Raw genomic sequence first — 19,073 nt, 5'->3', positions numbered from 1 at the left:
ATTAATAGAATTATTTATACTATCTCGAACAAATTGAGGGCATCCCTTGCTGAAAAATATGGATGATTTCTCATTGTTCACCCTCTGACCCGAAGCGTTACAGTAAGTAGTCAACAGGTTTGATACTTCAGCCGCCCCCTCATCGCTCGCCTTAAAAAGCAGCAAGCTGTCATCGGCGAAGAGAAAATGGTTGACAACTGGGGCTGTCGGAGCCACCTGTACTCCCACCAAATGCGATGACTGAGTTCCAGATTTCAAAAGGCACGAAAGGCCCTCCGCTGCTATCAAGAAGAGGTAAGGGGAGATTGGATCTCCCTGTTGGATACCCCTGGTGGTTTTAAACTGGTCCAATTTTTCTCCATTAAACAAAACTGAAAAGGACACCGACTTGATCATGCCCATCAAAATATCAGTCCATGTCCGTGCAAAACCAAGCTTAATCATAATAGCCTCCAAATAGTCCCACTCTAGTCTGTCATAGGCTTTCATCATATCCAACTTTAGTGCACAATGACTATTGGATTTGGCCCTTCTTCTCTTCATAAAATGTAGACATTCATAAGCACAAATAATGTTATCTGTGATTAACCTCCCTAGGACAAAAGCCGACTGCTCCTCAGATATAATGTCTGGCAAAATTTGTTTTAATCTGTTTGCCACCACCTTCGATGCGATCTTATACAGAACATTGCACAAACTTATAGGCTTGAATTGAGTGAGAAGGGTTGAATTCATTACCTTTGGTATTAAGACCAAAAAAGTATCATTAATGCATTCCGCGCTGTCTTCTCCCTTAACAATTCGCAAAACCGCATTTGTCACCTTCTCCCCACATACATCCCAGTGTCTCTGCTAAAAGTGAGCAGGAAATCCATCCGGCCCCGGGGCTTTGGTAGGGAACATCTGATATAGTGCTACCTTCACCTCCTCCCTAGTGTAAGGAGCACACAGAATATCATTCATATTTGCCGTTACTTTGCGGGGTACATGTTCCAAAACAGCCCCTATATCTGTTACACCCTCCGAGGTATACATATTTTTATAAAAGTTTGAAACCAAGTCCTTTAGTTCCACGGGGTCGTCCACCATAATGCGCAAAGCATTGGACATCGATTTGATCATATTCTTCTTTCTTCTCATGCTCGCCCTCATATGAAAAAACTTTGTATTCTTATCACCAGAAGTAAGCCATTCAATTCTCCACCACTGACGCCACAGTATCTCCTCCCTGTGGTACATTTCAACAAGCCTCTCATGGAATCCAAATGGCTTGGGCCGACGCGCGCCGGATCATCTCATAGCCTCCCCAATTCCTTCTTCAGATTTTTAATTTCTGCTCTAACCGACCCAAAGGTGTCCTTGTCCCATTATTTCAATTTTTTGGCGAGCTCTGCTAGCTTCTGTTTAACCTCCTCCACCCGCAAGCTTGACTAGCAAGCCGACCAAGAGTCATGGATCATATCTCGAAAATCTCCATGTGTCTCCCAAGCCACTTCATACCTAAAAAAACACCTAAGTGATACGTACAGAAAGTTATCCTTAACCTTTTATCGGCCCAATTCTTAGCCCAACACGCGTGGCCCTCGCAGCTTGACGCACGACATCACGCAGTAGACAGCGCCGCCGCCTCCTTTTCCACCTACCGCAATCCCAGCGGCGGGCGGCGGCGGCCGTGGCTCCCCCGGTGGCGGCCGGCAGCGCCCGTGGCTCCCACTCGGCGGCGGCCGGTAGCGCCCGTGCTCTTCATGGTCGGCGGCCCGCTTGCGTCCATATCCTACTATATGTCTTTCCTCCTACCATTCATGTATGCTATGCAAGGGAGCCATGAGCACCCTGATTGAGCCATATCACGCAGCGCAATGTACGTTTGGATCGATTTCTTTTCTGACCTTCATTGTTTCTCGCTTGGAATTTGACTCCCGATTTATTTCTTCCGATCCAGTATGTTGTCTCTTCAAATTCGAAAAAAGGTCCCCTTCGGTTATAACCGAGGACCGAGCCGAATTCTCGCTGAACCGAAAGCCTCGGTTAGTGAATTCTCGCAAGACCGATCGGTCCATAAAATTAGGAAATCCAAGTTAAAAATAGACCGAGGCACTGAACCGCCCAGGCCCGGGCCGTGTGCCTCCAGCGGCCATGTAAAGGCGGATCTGGGCGGTCTGACTCAATTAATCGTGTGGCCCCTAAGGCGGCGGATTTTTTCCAAATCTTCACCTGACTTACGCGTATCAGGGTGTTTCGCCACCGTCCGATTACCAGTGTTTTATATTTTCTTCTTTTCTCTTATTATTATCTTGTTTTATTTATATAGGAGTATACTATTACACAAAAGGGGTTGCATTTTATCTAGAGACCCTGGCCTCCAGCGAACGCTCGGCGGCGTCCGGCGCCAGCGCTGACAGGATCCCCTCAGCCTTAGTCGTCGAAAAGGCCCGGATCGCGATCCCGGGCATCGACTACTGGTGCTGGATCTGGGACTGATGAGGCTCATGTGCAGGAAGCGCCACCGGCAGCGCCGTCGCCGGAGAACTCCACACGGTACGCATCTTACTCCCCTTCTCATCTCTTCTCCTTCGATGATTGCAGAAATTTTTTCAGTTTAACCTTGAATTGAGATCTGATCTGCAGTTTTTCTTTAATTTAATAGTAACCTCTGCACTTTAACCTTGAATTGAGATCTATCTAATCTCGGATGGATGCCGAATTGTCTGTGCTATCAGAGTTTTGATGTACTCTCATTGTGAATTATGTATTGACAGATGGATTGATTGCTTCATTCTGTAAAAAAAAGTGCTCATTGCGCCAGCAAGATGATTATTCACAAAGTGGTGCTCGTCCAAGACCAGGTCTAGACCTTCCAGAGGTATACTGTTTCTGATAACTGACGAATTAAATTGTTGAGTAAAATACCATTGTGTGTTTTACTTTTACCTGGTACTGGTGAAAATTTTACTAGCTAAATAAACCTGAAGAATAGCTATGCTTTTACTACTTTATGCTGTGTTTGGCTCGTACCAGTCCACCACCACAGTACTTTCTTCATTGGCATATGATTACCGCCTGCTACAACCAAACTTAGAATCATGCTAGGTGTGCCTATTCGGAGTATAAGATTATGATGACAAGTTCTGACAATCCGAGCATCTGTGGAATGCTTTATTACACTGCCACAATGTTGAGACCTTGCGCTGTAGTAGTAACCAAATTTTCTGGAAAAAAAGAACCACATATGATGGAAGACTGTTCTCTTATCTGGCTTTGGCAGTCTACGTCTGTGGCTCTAAATGTTCATATGTACACCCTCTGTTCCTAAATATAAGACGTTTTGGCAGTTTAAACGTCTTATATTTAGGAACTGAGGTAGTACTATTTATACCCTGTGCACAATATACATGTTTTTGTTTAGTTGCCATACTGACATGAGTGTCGCATATAATTGTATCACATTGTATGGTTTAACGCATCACCGATCACTGCATGGGTGCTGAATGTTGACTTGCACAAATGCAAATAAATAATTCTTGTTCATTTTCATATGCATAATTTAAGTAAGAATGCAATTGTACCAATATCCATACTAAGTAATTAACATTGCAGGAAAATCTTCCTCAAAAGCTCATTTGTAGCCCTCAATCCACTCGCTGCGATTACTTAGTATTAATATTAAAGTTTCTTTTTATATTCTGATACATTTCTCCTTTCTGTGCTTCTGCATTCTCAGGACATATATCAACATATACATGCCCTAATGCCATTACGAGAGGCTGCTCGCGCGGCTTGTGTGTCACACATTTCTGCAATCATGGAGATGCTGTCGCAACCTTACCTTAAGTAAGGAAACACTAGGTTTGAATGGAAATGGTATTGATAAAGATGAAATGGCAAGAGACCTCATCAGTAAAGTTGACGGTATTCTTAAGAATCACTCGGGTGTTGGCATGAAGAAACTAGAGCTTAATCTCTACTGTTGCCGCAAGGTTGATCACTGTTATCTCAATAGTTGGCTTCGCATTGCTTTTAGAGCAGGGATTGAAGAGCTCACCATGTTGCTGTCTCTTATCAGTGAGGCAGAGTACAACTTCCCATGCTCTCTTTTATTCAGTGGGAGTGAAAAATCAATTCGGTATCTTAAGCTCTCCAGCTGTGTCTTTCGTCCCACAGCTGAGCTTGATTGCTGGAGAAGGTTGAAGGAGTTGTGGCTGACTAATGTGCTGATTACGGACGATGAGCTAGAGTGCCTTCTTTCCAATTCTTCCATGTTGGAGTTAATGTGGCTCTTTAGATGCAATGAGATAGTTCGTGTGAAGATACCTTGTCAGCTCCAGCGGCTCAGCTTCCTGCGAGCGGGTCAATGCAGAAAGCTCCAGGAGATAGAGAGCAACGCTCAAAATATCTCGAGTTTTGACATCGGTGGCAGTAACTTGGTAAAGATTTCATTTGGAGGCGCATTGCGAGTAAAGAACATGAGGATAACGTGTTCATATCAGCCCAACGTTATCTGGTACACTCGGACCAAGCCTATGCCATCTGTACTGAATGTTGAAACGCTTCACATATCCTCGTGTAATGAGGTACATTCTAACGTTGTGATGATCATAGGGTAGCTATTTGCATATAACAGCTTTCATACGTGATATGATTAATCCGAGACATCTTTATGCAGATGATCAGTACACCAACTCTACCTAGCAAATTCCTGCACCTCAAATACTTGCACATTACTCTAAATGCAAACGAAGCTATTTCACCGGCCTATGATTACCTTTCTCTGGTTTCTTTTCTTGTAGCTTCTCCTTGCTTGGAGACTTTCATCTTTGTAGTAAGTTACTGATCACCTTGCAAGCATACCTAGTGCCTATGGCAAAACAACTGAAACGGTCATCTTGGCTTTCTATTTTAGGTACAGCAAACTGACATGAAGCATGATTCGATTGTCGGGGATATCTCGCATCTGAGGCAGCTGCCAGAACACCGCCATGACAACCTAAAGAGCGTAACAATCGTCGGCTTCTGCTCTGCTAAGAGCATGGTCGAATTAACACTTCATATCATTAAGAACACATCGTCGCTTCAGTGTCTCACATTGGACACTAGTTTCGGTTCTTGTGGCTGTTCGGTCGATAAACCTGGCGGTTGCAACCCTATGAGGAGGGATATAATCAAGGAAGCCCATAGAGCACTTTTGGCTATCAGAACACACGTTGAGGGCATAATCCCCTCTAGAGTTATGTTAAATGTTTCAGGGCCTTGCAGTAGGTGCCATGTTGTTGAACGTGACTAATCATGTAAAATTATAATGTTTGTGATGAGTTGTTTATTAAATAAATAGCGCTATTTATTTAGTACAAGCAAGGAGAAATGCATGTCATTTCAGGAACTGCAAAAACTAAAATAGTAGTAAGAATATGATTATATCTATATCATAAAAACAAAACACTTGTTCTGTCCACAAATCTGAGAGAAGCTAAAACTTGAGGCATCAACTAAACACAAAAAACGATTGTTGTAAAAACTAGAACTAAACATCTGCAACTCCTCGATCCCTGATACAGTAGTCTTTGTGAATAGTATTTTCTCAGAAAACAAATGACCTTGTGCATAGCCTTATTGTTTCTTCTTTTTAAAATAAAAAAAAGATCAGTACAGGAAATTGATTATTACTCCGTACAACGTAACTCCTTCCGCATTGGATATATTGCACTTTGTTTAAGAAACAAATTTGGTAGACTGATGGATCTCCAACAGTTTTTTCCACGTGATAGATAGATCATCGCAGTAATTAATCCATGTGGTAAGCATTGCGTTGAGTTAATAAAGTTATGCCTTAGGCATGATGACCTTCTAAAGGGAAGATCTGACCTCACAACATACAGTACATGCTATGACATTGCATAGAGATGTGAAGATCACCCATCTGGTAAGCATTGCGCTGAGTTAATAAAGTTTGACCTTCTAAAAGGAAGATCTGACCTCACAACATACATGCTATGACATTGCACAGACAGATATAAAGTTCTCACTCCATACACGTACATGGTTGGCGTCGAAGAATCAGTACACGATTGGCGTCGAAGAATCAGTTGGCGTCGGCGCCGCCGGCTGGAGGGGACACCGGCTCGGGATCAACCGGGAAGTCTTCCTCGAATTCAGGGAAGTCGTCGTAGCGCGCCCGCGTCCGGGGCAACTTCTGCCAAAGCGGCGTCGCCGACGCGGACCAGAAACTGGGCGAACCCGCGAAAGTAGTCGAGGGTAGGGTCGCCCTTGACGAGCTGCAGGAGCTTTGCCGCTTCATACCCGAGATTGTTGGCCGTGTTGGCCGACACAGATCCTGCGCCATCAATCTCCTCTAGCGCATCGCGCACAAGAGATTCGTACTCGTCCACAAATACGGCAAACTTCCTGCCCTCGCTGTACAGACGATGGCAGTTCTCGATCTCCCATCCATAGCTCTCCTCTTTCTCGCTCAGCAAACCCACCATAGCTGACACGTCCCGCACGTGTACGCCGCTCACGGTGATCTGAGCCCCCGAGAGATTCGGGTTGCAGCCGACGAACGCCTTGGCCTGCTCCAAGGAGAAGAAGGTGGGGTCGCTGAACGGCACACCCATGGTAGAGCTGCCTTGAGAGACGCGGGTTGGGGACGGTGTGCTGCCGGCGGCCTTGAGCGCGGCTTGGCGGCGGAGGGCTCCCGGCGGCCTTGAGCGCGAGAGGCGGCGGAGGGCTGCCGCAAGCCTTGAGCGCGAGAGGCGGCCGAGAGCTGCGGGCGGCCATGAGCGCGGGGTGGCGGCGGAGGGCTGCGGGCGGCCTTGAGCGCGAGAGGCGGCGGAGGGCTGCCAACTGCGGCGATGGGACGTCTTGGAGGGGGATTAAATGGGGAGCCGGGTCGATCCAGATTGCACCGGTTCACCAGGTATATATAGATCGAGTCCTAGTCGGTTCCCTGAACGCCTTTGTTGTCGTTCCTCCCAATAATTTTTGATGGAAATAGAGAAGTACTACATTTTAGTATTCAACGATAACTTGTGCACACCATTTTCTCTTCCTGATATATGTGTTTGCAACTGTAATCTAAATCAAGATTTAATTTAGTTGCAAGCATATTAGTAGTCTAGTGTACATCATTGTATATGGATCGGTTATTGTGCACTGTGCGAAGTAGAGAGAATAATTATATATTTGTTGTAACCTTTAGCACATGGTAGCTGATTGGAATCAACATCCCCTATTGCGCTAATAATAGCTTTTGTGCTAATTCAAATGGTATATGAAGATATATGATAGTCATTTTCAAAATACCTCATAAAAAGGTATTAATTAAGATTGCATTCTAAATCAAACTTTAGAAATGATTAACATGCAAGATGATAGCATATTTGAATTATACACAGCTTTTTGAGAATTTTTCATATATAATATGCTAGATTTCGAGTTAGGATTAAAAATATATGGATATTTTTAAAAATATTTAAATATGCTTGATTAAAAAATAAACAAAAAAGTGCAATCACCCAATGGTTACTAGCATGCTATTAGCAAATTGTGGACCGCTGGGTAAAACCATGTTCGGTGCAGCGACTTGTAAAATGAAAACAGAACATTTTAGTGTTGACTTATGGATGGCATAGTGAGTAATTCATGGAAACTTCGGAGGCAATTTTCTTGACGTGCCGTCAGAATCAATAGTCCATTTATTATTAGTTAAAGATTAAAGATAAAGATATATCAAGTAAAAAAATATCTACCGATTCGTTCATTTGACCATCTCCTCGTCTTATGCGTCTAGCGAGCCCAAAATCAAAAGAAATTGCCGAAGAAATATGAGATGCCGCTCGATGCTGCGTCAGACGACTATTGAAATTGTCCTAATAGTCCACATAGCCCATTTTCTCAAAGTGACAGTGGTATCTTTACCTAATAATATTGCTTCTGGTCGTACGTCATGCACTTTTGTAGAAAAACCCTTCACTTTTATGAAACAAAATCCGCAGTTCAAAAATAAATGAGAAAAAACAATTCGACGTTGCCCGCTTGTCTTCTGGTCGCCCCCTTGGGCTTTCGCAGGCACTGCAGGCGCTCCTGCCTGGCTTCGTTCGTTTGTTATTTCATCACATGTTTCAGTTAATAGTCTCACCCTGCTTATTAATAGTCCTACCCTGCTTGTTTACATCACATGTTTCATTAAGGATGAAATGACAAGGGATCTCGTCAACAAAGTTGATCATATTCTTAAAAACCACTCAGGCGTTGGCATGAAGAAACTAAGACTTGAACTTGTTGAGTGTAACAAGGTTGATTCCTATAATATTAATAGTTGGCTTCATATTGCTGTTACAGCAGGAATTGAAGAACTCGAGATTTATCTGCCTCATATTCCTAAGGAACCATACAATTTACCATGCTCGCTTTTATTTAATGGGAGTGAAAGCTCAACTCGGTATCTTCACATAGCCATATGTGCCTTCCGTCCCACTGCTGAGCTTGGTTGCTGGAGAAGCTTGACACGGTTATGTCTGAGACTCTGAGTAATGTACGGATTGCTGACGATGAGCTAGAGGGCCTTCTTTCCAATTGTCCCGCATTGGAGCTTTTGAGACTCCTGAATTGCCGTGAGATCGTTTGCCTGAAGGTACCTCGTGTGCTGCAGCGGCTTTACGTTCCTGAGAGTGTCTCTATGCAAAAGTCTGCAAGTGATAGACATCGGTGCTCCAAATATCTCCACTTTTCACTTCAAAGGTAGCTTAGTATTGATTTCATGGAAAAGTGCATTGCAAGTAAAGAACGTAGACATGGAGTGTTTAGAATTCGGCCAGTCCAACTATGTCTTGCATATGCTCGTACCAAGCTTCTGTCCTATGCGCCAATTGTTGAAAGACTTGTCATATCCTTCGCTAATGAGGTATGTTCTGAAAGTTTAGATGAGTATAGACTAGCTGTTTGGATATAACAGTTGTCGTGCCTACTCATATAACTAATCTTAGATGCCTTGTATGCAGATGATCAGCACACCAATGCTACCTAGCAAATTCCGCCGCCTCAAGTACTTGAATATTTCTCTAATTGGAGATGAATCTATTTCACCGGATTATGATTACCTTTCTCTGGTTTCATTTCTTGAAGCTTGTCCTTGCCTGGAGACTTTCATCTTTGAAGTAAGTTACGTTTCATCTTGCAATCATACCTAGTGTCAATTATGGAATCGCTGATGCAAGCATCTTGGCTTTGTCTATAGGAACGACAACCTGACATGAAGCATGATTCAGTTATCGGGGATTCCTCGTGTCTGAAGCAGCTACTGCAACACCACCACAACAACCTAAGGAGCATGACGATCGTCGGCTTTTGTTCCACGAAGAGCTTGGTTGAGCTAACATGCCACATTGTGGAGAACGCGTCATTGCTGGAGCGCCTCACTTTGGACACCATTCATGGCTGTCACAGTTCTGGAGGATGTAGCGTCAATAAATATCGGAGAGCGTACTATATAGGGAGTGGTATCCGCACTTGGGCCCCACCTGACAGATGCCTCCCTATGGGGAGGGATATCCTCATGAAGGCTCCCATGGCGCTTTCGGCTATCAGAACACACGTCGAGGGGAAGGTTCCCTCAAGAGTCATGCTAAAAGTCATGGAGCCTTGTAGTCGGTGCCATGCTGTTGAACACTTATATGCCTTTTAAAATAACATTTAGATGCCTAATTAGCAACGTGCAATGTTGAATCATGCCAAAGTGAATTGTTTATGAATTATGATGCGTTATTTCCAAATTATCAGAATGGGCCAACGAGTGTTGTATGAAATTTGATAGCCGTACTTTGTTTCTTAAAATTTATCACAACACAAGTGCGAATTTTTTATGATGTGAAACTGTGCTAATGTTTCATGTAGACAGACAAAGTGGTGAAAAGGAGCAGGCGCTAACTGTTACGCAAGATTTTGTTCATTTTCACGTTGGAAAATGACCAGGAAATGAACGATAGTAGATGAGGCCAGTGTGTTTTACTGATGGATGTTTTACCAAATGTTCTCATATAATTGTGTTTTCTCTTCATCTTCCTCCTCCAGGCTAAACTAATTCAAATTCTAGCCAATCATCATCCCGGCAAAACTCATCATCATCTTGAAGTAACCAAAGTTGCTGAACTCAGTTCTCAGAAGCTCACGTTGTGCAAAGCCTGCAAGGTAAGCAGCACAAGAACCGCTGAGCTTTGTTCACATCGATCTCTCAAGTACAGCAAGGATTTCAAGCAACAATACCAATACCAGTCGACCTCTCAAAGACATGTTCTGAAACAAACTAGCAATACAGTAGAAACAGAACTAAATCAAAGACACGTTGTCATGCCCAACCATTAACTGATGCGAAAACAGAAACTAATTGGCTTCAAAATTTCCTTTTGTTTTATGGCTCTGAGAATCCCAACATGCAAGTGACACGAACTTGCAGAGGTTTAAACAGCATTATCCCTGAGAATGGAAACAAAATTCCACGAACAAAGTTCATTAACTAAAATCTGATGATGCAGCTTAAGGCTAAGGAGAATGTATATCTCCTTTGCAAACAGCACTGCCCTACTTGTCTTGGTTCTCCTCCGGCGCTTCCTGCTCGTATCGGCGTTTGAACTTGGCGATCTGCCCCAGGCTCTGAGCCATCTGCCGCTTCGCCCTCATGTGGTACACTTTGCCGGTGTGGTTCACCTTGGTCATCATGATGTTGATCAGCCTGCCGCTCTGCGTCACGTACGAGATCCACTGCATCTGGGGATGAAGTCCCTTCCTCATCCTTCCAACCTGGAAGCATACACAAGGTCGTCAGACAAAAGGGGTGAATAGTAATACATATCTATTGTTATCAAGTTTCCAGATGTTAACCATGGAAGAAACATCCATTTACTCAACAGACACGCATAAGTTACAAAATCATCAGGAGCATTCACCATGATTTCCCTAAAACAACATTACACGCAAATCATGCTCAACATGCACGCTGTGTTCGGATGTATGTATTGAAGGCCTCCGTATTGAATTGGTTTCAGTTCCAATTCAGGGAGGAAACTGTAATGGACTTGAATACGAATTCACATGTTTGGATGCTCATGAAATTGGGCCTTGGAATCTCAATGGGTTTTCAATACCAAATCATGTTCGGATGACAAACTATGGAATTGCCTATGCTTTGTGCTTTATGCATCAAATCAAAATCTACACAATGAGTAAGTATAATTGAATGATCATATAGCAATAAAAATAACAAATATTCTAAAAAATGTAGGACGACCCCAAATAATATTTGCACACCCTGCAAAAGATGAATCTGTGGTCAGTAAATTCATGTGCATGGAGAGCAGGGGAAGAATAGGAACAAAGAAAGAGGAGGAACTTAGAAGGGGCTGCCTGGGCAAGTAAATAAAGAAGAGAAAAAGGGGGATCCAGGGAAGGGGGGAAGAAGATGGAAGAGGAAGGGGAAGAAGATGTGGAAGAAGAAGATGGGCGAGATGGGGAGCGGGTGGCTGCGCCGGCCAGTGGGATGGGCGGGATCGAGGGCGCGCCGGCCAGCTAGATTCAGGCGCTGCACAAAACTGAAGTATGTTGTCCTCGGAACTGCAGCTAACCAATCATAAAGAAGCATGCTATACAGGGCATAAACACGAGCCATCGCATACACACAAACCGCACACGAACAGTACTTCAGATCAGCATGCACAAGCAGATCGAACAGCTAGGGTTATAGTACCTGGGGAGGAATCACCAACGGAGAAGAGAGGGGTGCTGCTGGTCGCCGGCCTGCCGCTCGTCCCTGTCCTCCTTCGCGCTGCAGCCCAGAGAGGAAAAACAGATCAGGGGAGAGAGAGCGGGGGAACCAGAGCAGGGAGAGAGGGCATCCGCCGCCGCTGCCGTCAGTCATCCATGGCCATGGGGACGTCCGAATGAAAGGGGGCAGAGGAGCCCCAAGGGAAAGGGGGCGAGAGAGAGGAGAAGGGCAGCACCTCGCCGCGGCGCCGCCGGACGCCGCCGCTGCTCTTTCTGGTGGTGACTCGAGGAAAAGAGAGAGAGGCGCTGGAGAGGGTTCTGTCAGCGAGGGCCCACCTGTTAGTGACAGGGGAGGCGGGGTGGGTGAGATAAGAAAGCGAATAAAAAACGATTCGATGATAACAAAGCACTCTGACGGTCGTCGCGCTCCGCACTCCGCCGGCCGAGCACCCGCCCCCGGGTCCAGGCCTCCTTCCACCGAGGAACGCCGCCTCCAAGGGATCCTCCTCTGACTCCACGGTCGCCGCCGTCGTCCTCCTCCTCCACGGCTTCTCCGCTCCGCTGGACCGCCGATCCGTCCGGACGGGGGCTGGTGACGAACCCTAACTTGCTTGTACTGTCCGGATGGTTTTGATCTCGTATTTTCTTTCCTTTCTGTGAGCTGTGAGGAGTTTAATCCATCTAGTTTCATGCGGATTCGTTCGCTGCTTGTTGAGCTGATCATAGCTGTGGGTTCCTTTTCCGGAAGAAAAAGAAGAGGAAATTTTGGGGTTCCAGTCCAGCCCAACCCCATGGCACTCTTTGGGTGTGCGGTCGGAGGACATCTCTGGGTTTTTTTGGGGGGAGGGGGGGGGGGGTCGTGCTCGGTGGTTTTCTTGCGAACACTTCTACTTATGGAAAGATGCAAAAAATTCGTGCGACTGTTGCTTAATTAACTGTGTTAATTCTTGGAAATTTATGATCAAGTACTTATTTGAGTATGAATATATATCATATATCAGCCTGTACAGTACCAATTTCAAGCAAATGGTAGTTAATTGGTACCCAGTGCTAACACAATGTTTTGTTTCTTGTGCTTGTGTGACTGTGAACAGGTCACGGCCGGAAACTGTAAAAGTTAATTGTGGCTTGTTAGGATTCTGGGAGGCGGCAACATGCCCTACTTCCCAGATGAAGTGGTGGAGCACATCCTTGGCTTCGTATCGTCGCACCGTGACCGCGATGCTGCATCTCTCGTGTGTCACGCGTGGTACCGCATCGAGGGCCTCACTCGCCGCTCCGTGTTCATTTCCAACTGCTATGCCGTGCGCCCAGAGCGTGTGCACGCGCGTTTCCCCTGCCTGCGCTCGCTGACCGTGAAGGGCAAGCCACGCTTTGCTGACTTCAACCTTGTCCCTGCGGGGTGGGGTGCCTCAGCGGAGCCATGGGTGGATGCGTGTGCCCGTGCGTGCCCTGGCCTTGAAGAGCTCCGCCTGAAGCGGATGGTTGTCACTGATGGTTGCCTCAATCACCTTGCTCACTCATTTCCCAATTTGAGATCACTAGTCCTTGTTAGCTGTGAGGGGTTCAGCACTGATGGCCTTGCTACTATTGCCACCAATTGCAGGTCAGAATGCTACAAGCTTGGAAGTCTTTCACATTTCATGTTATGATAATAGTACTGACTACTGAATGTGGATGTCTTCCTTGTACAATTGTTTGAATCTTGGATACCGAATTTATGTTATGTTTGTTTTAGAATGGAAACCGAGAAACTATCAATGACATTTGAATGATCCTACAGAAAAACCTTGATAAGTCCTTGTAAGTTGGCATTGCTCTATCTCCATTTCCATGAGTTCTGATAAACAATAATGATTGAGATTGCGGATGCACTTCAGTTTATTAAAGAAAGGTCTTATTTTAAGGGATGTTTCTTCAAACCAGTTTGTGCGAACTTATTTAAGAGATTGTGAATGCATTGCATATTGGGGCAATCCATGGTTCCAGTGTTATATAATCTTCATGACTGCATATACATTTTGAGATGTGATCAATATAAAAAAGTTTGGTATGCTGCATTTATATAAGTGGAATCTTGAGGGCTCTTTCACCAGTAACTTTAAAAGACATATGTGGACTGTCGGTGGTTTACATATAGCAATGTGGCATTACCAGAACATCGGAAAGAGAGGAAGGCACTAATGTAGTAATGTTGGCTATGTCATATCATTCCAGTTTAAAGGAGGATTAGAATACTCGACGGTTCTTTCACCAGTAATTTATTACCAATTTCAAATATGCCTGGTCTAGAGTCTCTCGATCCTCCCATCAATATAATTGAAGTGCTCGCCTTTTTTTTTTGAAAGAAAACTATCATGGAAACCCCTACAGTATATATAGGAATATAAATTCACGTCTGTGAGGACTTGAACCTAGGTGGTGGGTTGTACGTCCACTCCCACAACCTCTTGAAGGGCTCACATTTGAAGTGTTACCAACTCTTAATTAGGCAAATAATGGTAATTATTCACTATTCTTAACCATAATCATCGTACATATTTTTTTACTAAGTTTTGAAACTCACCACAAACTTGTTACTGTAGTTGCATAATTTGGTACGTATCTCTGTGGGTGGATTCCATGTGCCCACCGATCGGTATTTATTTAAGGCTAGGGAATTTCAGCAATATAAACTTAAAACCTCAGTACCAATGTACGCAACAGGGTAAACACTAACGAAGGGTAGCTTGTACTGGCAGTGTCGGCTTGGTTGGGGCAAAGTCAGATCCTAGGTGCTGGCGATGGACTTTGTAGGAGATAACAAATTTGGTTCTTCATTCTTTAGTTGCTGCGTCATACGGCACACCGTATATTGGTGAGCCTGCCCTCTTAAACAATGAAACTCCTTAGTCTCACAACGAAACCTGGAGATCACAACTTGAAAGATAAAAGGAGTGGTTAAAGGGGGCAGTTCGCTCGCTAAACTGTGCGTTGTTGAGGTAAAAGTGAGGCACCTGCGGAGGCTGCGCCTCAAACGTGGGTGGAGGAGCTCACAGGTGTGTGCTCTAGCCAACCGAACACCGCTCGGTTCTCACAGCTTGAAAGATAAGATAATGGAAAATATCTTCTCATTAATCTTAGGTGTACATGGTTGTTACTAGCATTGTGCAGCCCACTTAGTGTAGGTCCAAGGCCCCACGTTCTGATCTCCACCCATAACATTTGTAAAGCCCATACGTAAGGCACTTAAAAATTGTTTCATATTTATTATTAACAGTTACAGCTATTATTACACTTCCAGTCATATTTACATATTTTCTCATGTCTATTCATAAAGCATCATTTCCATGTGACTCCAGATTGGATTATTATAATTTATGTGACATATATTTGGTGATACCATCTTTAAGGAAATTCAATAGTTTGCGCACTGTCCGTTTGTTTTCTGTAGAACTGGTAGGTCGTTTGCATCAGTAGTCACCAACAATGATGTCATTCGTAAACCGGATTATTTTGATAACAATTAGAATGTTAATACCTGGCAAAATTGTGTATCTTAGAAGTTATTGTCTCATACACATGTTCTGTTCTATTAAGATTAATTAATCTCGACCTCTCTTCAGTTTTTTAAGTGTTGCTTCAGAAAAGTTCTTTCGGTAATTGCAAGTCATATTACTTAATTTGTAAACTCTTCATTATAGGTTTCTGAAGGAACTTGACTTACAAGGGAGTCAGGTGGAGTTTCGAGGCCGTCATTGGTTTAGTTGTTTCCCCAAGCCTTCGACATCATTAGAATCCTTGAATTTTGCTTGCTTGGATGGAGCAGTGAGTGCTAATGCATTGGAAAGTCTTGTTGCAAGGAGTCCAAATCTTAAAAGCTTAAGGTTAAATCGTGCAGTTCCACCAGCTGTTTTAGCCAAAATTCTTACTTCCGCTCCTAAGCTGGTGGATTTAGGTACAGGATTGGTTGCTCAAAGCAATAATGCTGGTGCACTCCCCAGTCTCTACAGTGCTATTCAACAATGCAGTTCTCTGAATAGTTTATCTGGCTTTTGGGATTCTCCACGTTGGATTACTCCAATAATACAATATATTTGCAAGAACCTAACATGCTTGAACCTTAGCTATGCTCCAATGTTTCGGACAGTTGATCTTATTGGAATTATTCGCCAATGTCAGAATCTCCGACACTTGTGGGTAAGGCTTAGTAGCACTGGTGGTAGGGAAATTTAGTCTGTTTCTTGTTATGTTAAATTACTTTATGCAGTTACTAGAGAGCTTTACTTTGTTGGCTGTGTTGTTTCACTTCAAGCCTATGAAATGAGATGTTTATGTATATGGAAGTTCTACTTTTGTCAACCCTGCTGTAGTGTAATTAGCAAGTAATGTTGCCCAATATGCTGTTTTAAGTTGTACTTATTAGGCAAGAATTTTGTAAATTTAACACACAAAATACATTTAGTTCAACTTCTTATGTGTTAGGATGTGTTTGGTTCAAGGGATCAGTTTGGGTTGTTGAGGGTATCCCCAACCACCCGGTTAGGGATAGCCATTTTTTCTGTTTGGTTGTATAGGGATGAAAAAGGGTTGAGAATAGCCATTTGATGTTTGGTTTGAGGGATGATGGATGGATAGGTTGTTCCAAGAATCTTATTTCTTTGAGGTGGTCAGTTATTTTTTTATGGAAAACAATCATATTTCCGAAGGTGAATAAGTATACAGGGCACATAATTCACGAACAATCCATCTAAATTTGATAGTATATTCATCAAGTAAAATTCAGAGCAAATGCTTGCCGCCTCTGTGCGCTCTGTTCGCTGCTCCTGTAAAGAGAAAATCAACAGAAAACGGAACACAAGGAGCAGCTCGTGTTCACTGTAAACAAATATATGCATGGCATCAGATCTACTCCTATGCATGGCAGCTCGTGGAGTACTAACTATGCAAGATTGCCTAAAGAAAAACAATGCAAGATAGGAGAGCAAGGAGCAGAGGAGCAGCTCCTGTGCCCCGACCTCAGGCCGTCAGGCGGATGCACGGCGTCCCTGTCGGCGGCTGCGCACTCCTGTACAGCACCACCAGTCCACCACTCAGCTTCCCTGTCCACGCCCGAGCTTCACCGCTGGCCAAATCCAGCTGCCCCAACGCGCTCTACCACGGCCGTGCGCTCCGCCATCGCACACGACTTGCCGGCCACCACCAGCAGCAGCCATGGCGTCGTTAGATCTTGTGCAGCGGCTGCCATCGCTCGATGCGAGAGAGAGAGAGGAAAAATGAGATGGGGTGTACCACTTCGAGCGAGAGCGAGGGTGGTTGCCCATATCCGCCACTTTTCGGCGGCTCCGCTCAGCCCGTTTTTCAGGGAATATTCTTCGAATCTGGCTATCCCCAACCACCCAAAACTCTGAACCAAATGCCTGATAGCCATACAAAAAAAGGGCTATCCCTAGCCTCTCGAGGATATTCCTTGAACCAAACGCACCCTTACTCTTTGACAGAGGTTGCATAAGAAGTTAAGAACACACGTATCTGTTGACTTGTTTAACGATCTACTAGTTTGTACCAGTATAGACATTTGAAAATATCAGACCCTGCAAATGTGGCAAGATATAATAATCTTAAAAATGTCAGCGAACTTTGGAAGTACACCCTTTTTTATCTCTCTTGGCATCTTTGGTAATGCTACAGCGGTTTATACTTTATAGTATGCATCTCTGGCCGTGCTGTGCACAAGGAAAAGTTGTAGGCGTGAAAATTCTGTCAACGTAGTACTGTATTTTGAGAATGATCAAAGACAAAATGATGATTTAGTAATAACTGATATGGGATTGATTGATGTTAGGGAAACATTGTCTAATAGCTATTGTACTTAATTGTCAGTGTTACTTAACGCGCTCACCCACACAAACCACACACAAAGAGGTGACATACTTTTGGGTGTTTCAACGTATCTTTGTGTGAGTGTTTCTAATCCCAGAGAAGGTCCTTCTGTGGGTGTTTTAACAGCTCTGTAACTAGTATTGGAAGGTTACTTCAATAGTTATAGTGGAACACTTCTGGTAAAAGGATTCTTAGAGTATACCTTTGTTTTTCTTATGTTTCCTTCATTTGTGTTTCATCCTTGCTGGTTGTTTCTTGTTATAAAATGTTATAATTCACTTCAGCTTAATGGTTGTAGGTACTAGATCACATTGGTGATGCAGGATTAAAGGTTGTAGCCTCTTCTTGCCTGGAGCTGCAAGAGTTGAGGGTATTTCCTGCGAATGCAAATGTGTTAATAAGCACTGGTGTGACAGAGGAAGGGCTGGTTGCAGTATCTTCAGGCTGTCGGAAGCTAAACTCTGTTCTCTATTCCTGCCGTCGAATGACTAATTCTGCTCTGATCACGGTGGCAAAGAACTGCTCGCGAATCACGTCCTTCAGACTGCATATCTGCCTGCATGGGTCAGTAGATGCCGTGACAGGCCAGCCACTGGACGAGGGTTTTGGGGCAATCGTCCGGTCATGCAAGGGCCTCAGGCGCTTATCTATGTCTGGCCTTCTCACGGACAGTGTGTTCCTGTACATCGGCATGTACGCCGAGAGGCTGGAGACGCTCTCTGTCTCGTTTGCAGGAGATAGTGATGATGGCATGATCTATGTGCTCAATGGCTGCAAGAATCTCAGGAAGCTGGAGATCAGGAACTGCCCATTTGGCAACACCGCGCTTCTCGCAGGCATGCACCGGTACGAGGCGATGCGCTCGCTTTGGATGTCGTCGTGCGACATCACCCTGGGTGGCTGCAGGTCCCTCGCGGCAGCCATGCCAGGCCTCAACGTCGAGGTCATCAGCCAGGCGGATGGAGGCACCAACGATGCAAAGAAGGTGGAGAAGCTGTATGTCTACAGGACACTCGCCGGCCCAAGGGTTGATGCCCCTGGATTCGTCTCGGCACTGTAAATTACTTATACCGTCGTAGTTGCTGGGTTTTCCTAGACCCTCCTATTTGTGTGAACTTAATTCGGTGCTGTCGCACTTCTATGCTACGTCTGCTACTCTGAAGCGGGCACCAGTCTTGTGAATTTGGTTAGTCTTCCGAAGTGCTATTTGTGTGGCCAACACAGCATAATATATGGATCTAGGCCTTATTTCCAAGGTTGCACTGCGGTATAGCTGAACTGTTTGTGACGCAACGAGCTGATCTGTTCTGTTACTGTGTGCTTGGTTACTGAACCAAGTGGAACGGAATGCTATTTTTATTTTTTATTTTCTTTATTAGAAGAAGTGGAACGCAATGTTATGGTTTCATCTTGGTGTTTGGTTGGAGCCAATGAAAAGAATGAAACGGTTTCATTTCAATGTT

General features: G+C 44.4%; 2 protein-coding genes and 2 pseudogenes across 3 annotated transcripts; 3 read left to right on the top strand and 1 right to left on the bottom strand.

Annotated features, from left to right (window-relative positions):
- Positions 1-2,310: 2,310 nt before the first annotated feature.
- LOC125509876 lies at positions 2,311-5,345 on the top strand (annotated as a pseudogene).
- Positions 5,346-8,189: 2,844 nt separating this feature from the next.
- On the top strand, positions 8,190-8,997 carry LOC125507150 (annotated as a pseudogene).
- Positions 8,998-10,375: 1,378 nt separating this feature from the next.
- Positions 10,376-12,133, bottom strand: LOC125509875. The gene is made up of 3 exons (XM_048674902.1): positions 11,985-12,133; positions 11,732-11,809; positions 10,376-10,788 (listed from the first exon to the last, which is right to left on the bottom strand). Exon 3 carries the CDS (start codon positions 10,777-10,779, stop codon positions 10,570-10,572), a length of 210 nt encoding a protein of 69 aa, XP_048530859.1. The 5' UTR covers positions 10,780-10,788; positions 11,732-11,809; positions 11,985-12,133; the 3' UTR covers positions 10,376-10,569.
- Positions 12,134-12,155: 22 nt separating this feature from the next.
- Positions 12,156-18,865, top strand: LOC125509874 (transport inhibitor response 1-like protein Os11g0515500). Of its 2 annotated transcripts, none has more exons than XM_048674900.1 (4): positions 12,156-12,340; positions 12,843-13,354; positions 15,432-15,927; positions 17,909-18,865. In XM_048674900.1, exons 2-4 carry the CDS (start codon positions 12,903-12,905, stop codon positions 18,668-18,670), a joined length of 1,710 nt encoding a protein of 569 aa, XP_048530857.1. In that variant the 5' UTR covers positions 12,156-12,340; positions 12,843-12,902; the 3' UTR covers positions 18,671-18,865. The 2 variants fall into 2 exon arrangements, with proteins under 2 accessions (XP_048530857.1, XP_048530858.1); XM_048674901.1 differs by having other exon boundaries at positions 12,156-12,361.
- The last annotated feature ends 208 nt before the right edge of the window (positions 18,866-19,073 follow it).

The sequence above is a fragment of the Triticum urartu genome, chromosome 5, assembly GCF_003073215.2.
Source record: "Triticum urartu cultivar G1812 chromosome 5, Tu2.1, whole genome shotgun sequence".
Classification (NCBI taxonomy): Eukaryota; Viridiplantae; Streptophyta; class Magnoliopsida; order Poales; family Poaceae; genus Triticum; species Triticum urartu.
Note: the sequence above shows the minus strand (reverse complement) of the source record. Positions and strands in the feature narration are given on the sequence as shown.

Excerpts from the sequence above, each read along its gene's own strand:
- LOC125509875 (XM_048674902.1), bottom strand. The coding sequence starts at position 10,779 with ATGAGGAAGGGACTTCATCCCCAGATGCAGTGGATCTCGTACGTGACG.
- LOC125509874 (XM_048674900.1), top strand. The coding sequence starts at position 12,903 with ATGCCCTACTTCCCAGATGAAGTGGTGGAGCACATCCTTGGCTTCGTA. Across the intron at positions 13,355-15,431 it reads ACTATTGCCACCAATTGCAG|GTTTCTGAAGGAACTTGACT; the intron begins GTCAGAATGCTA and ends TCTTCATTATAG. Across the intron at positions 15,928-17,908 it reads AGAATCTCCGACACTTGTGG|GTACTAGATCACATTGGTGA; the intron begins GTAAGGCTTAGT and ends TAATGGTTGTAG.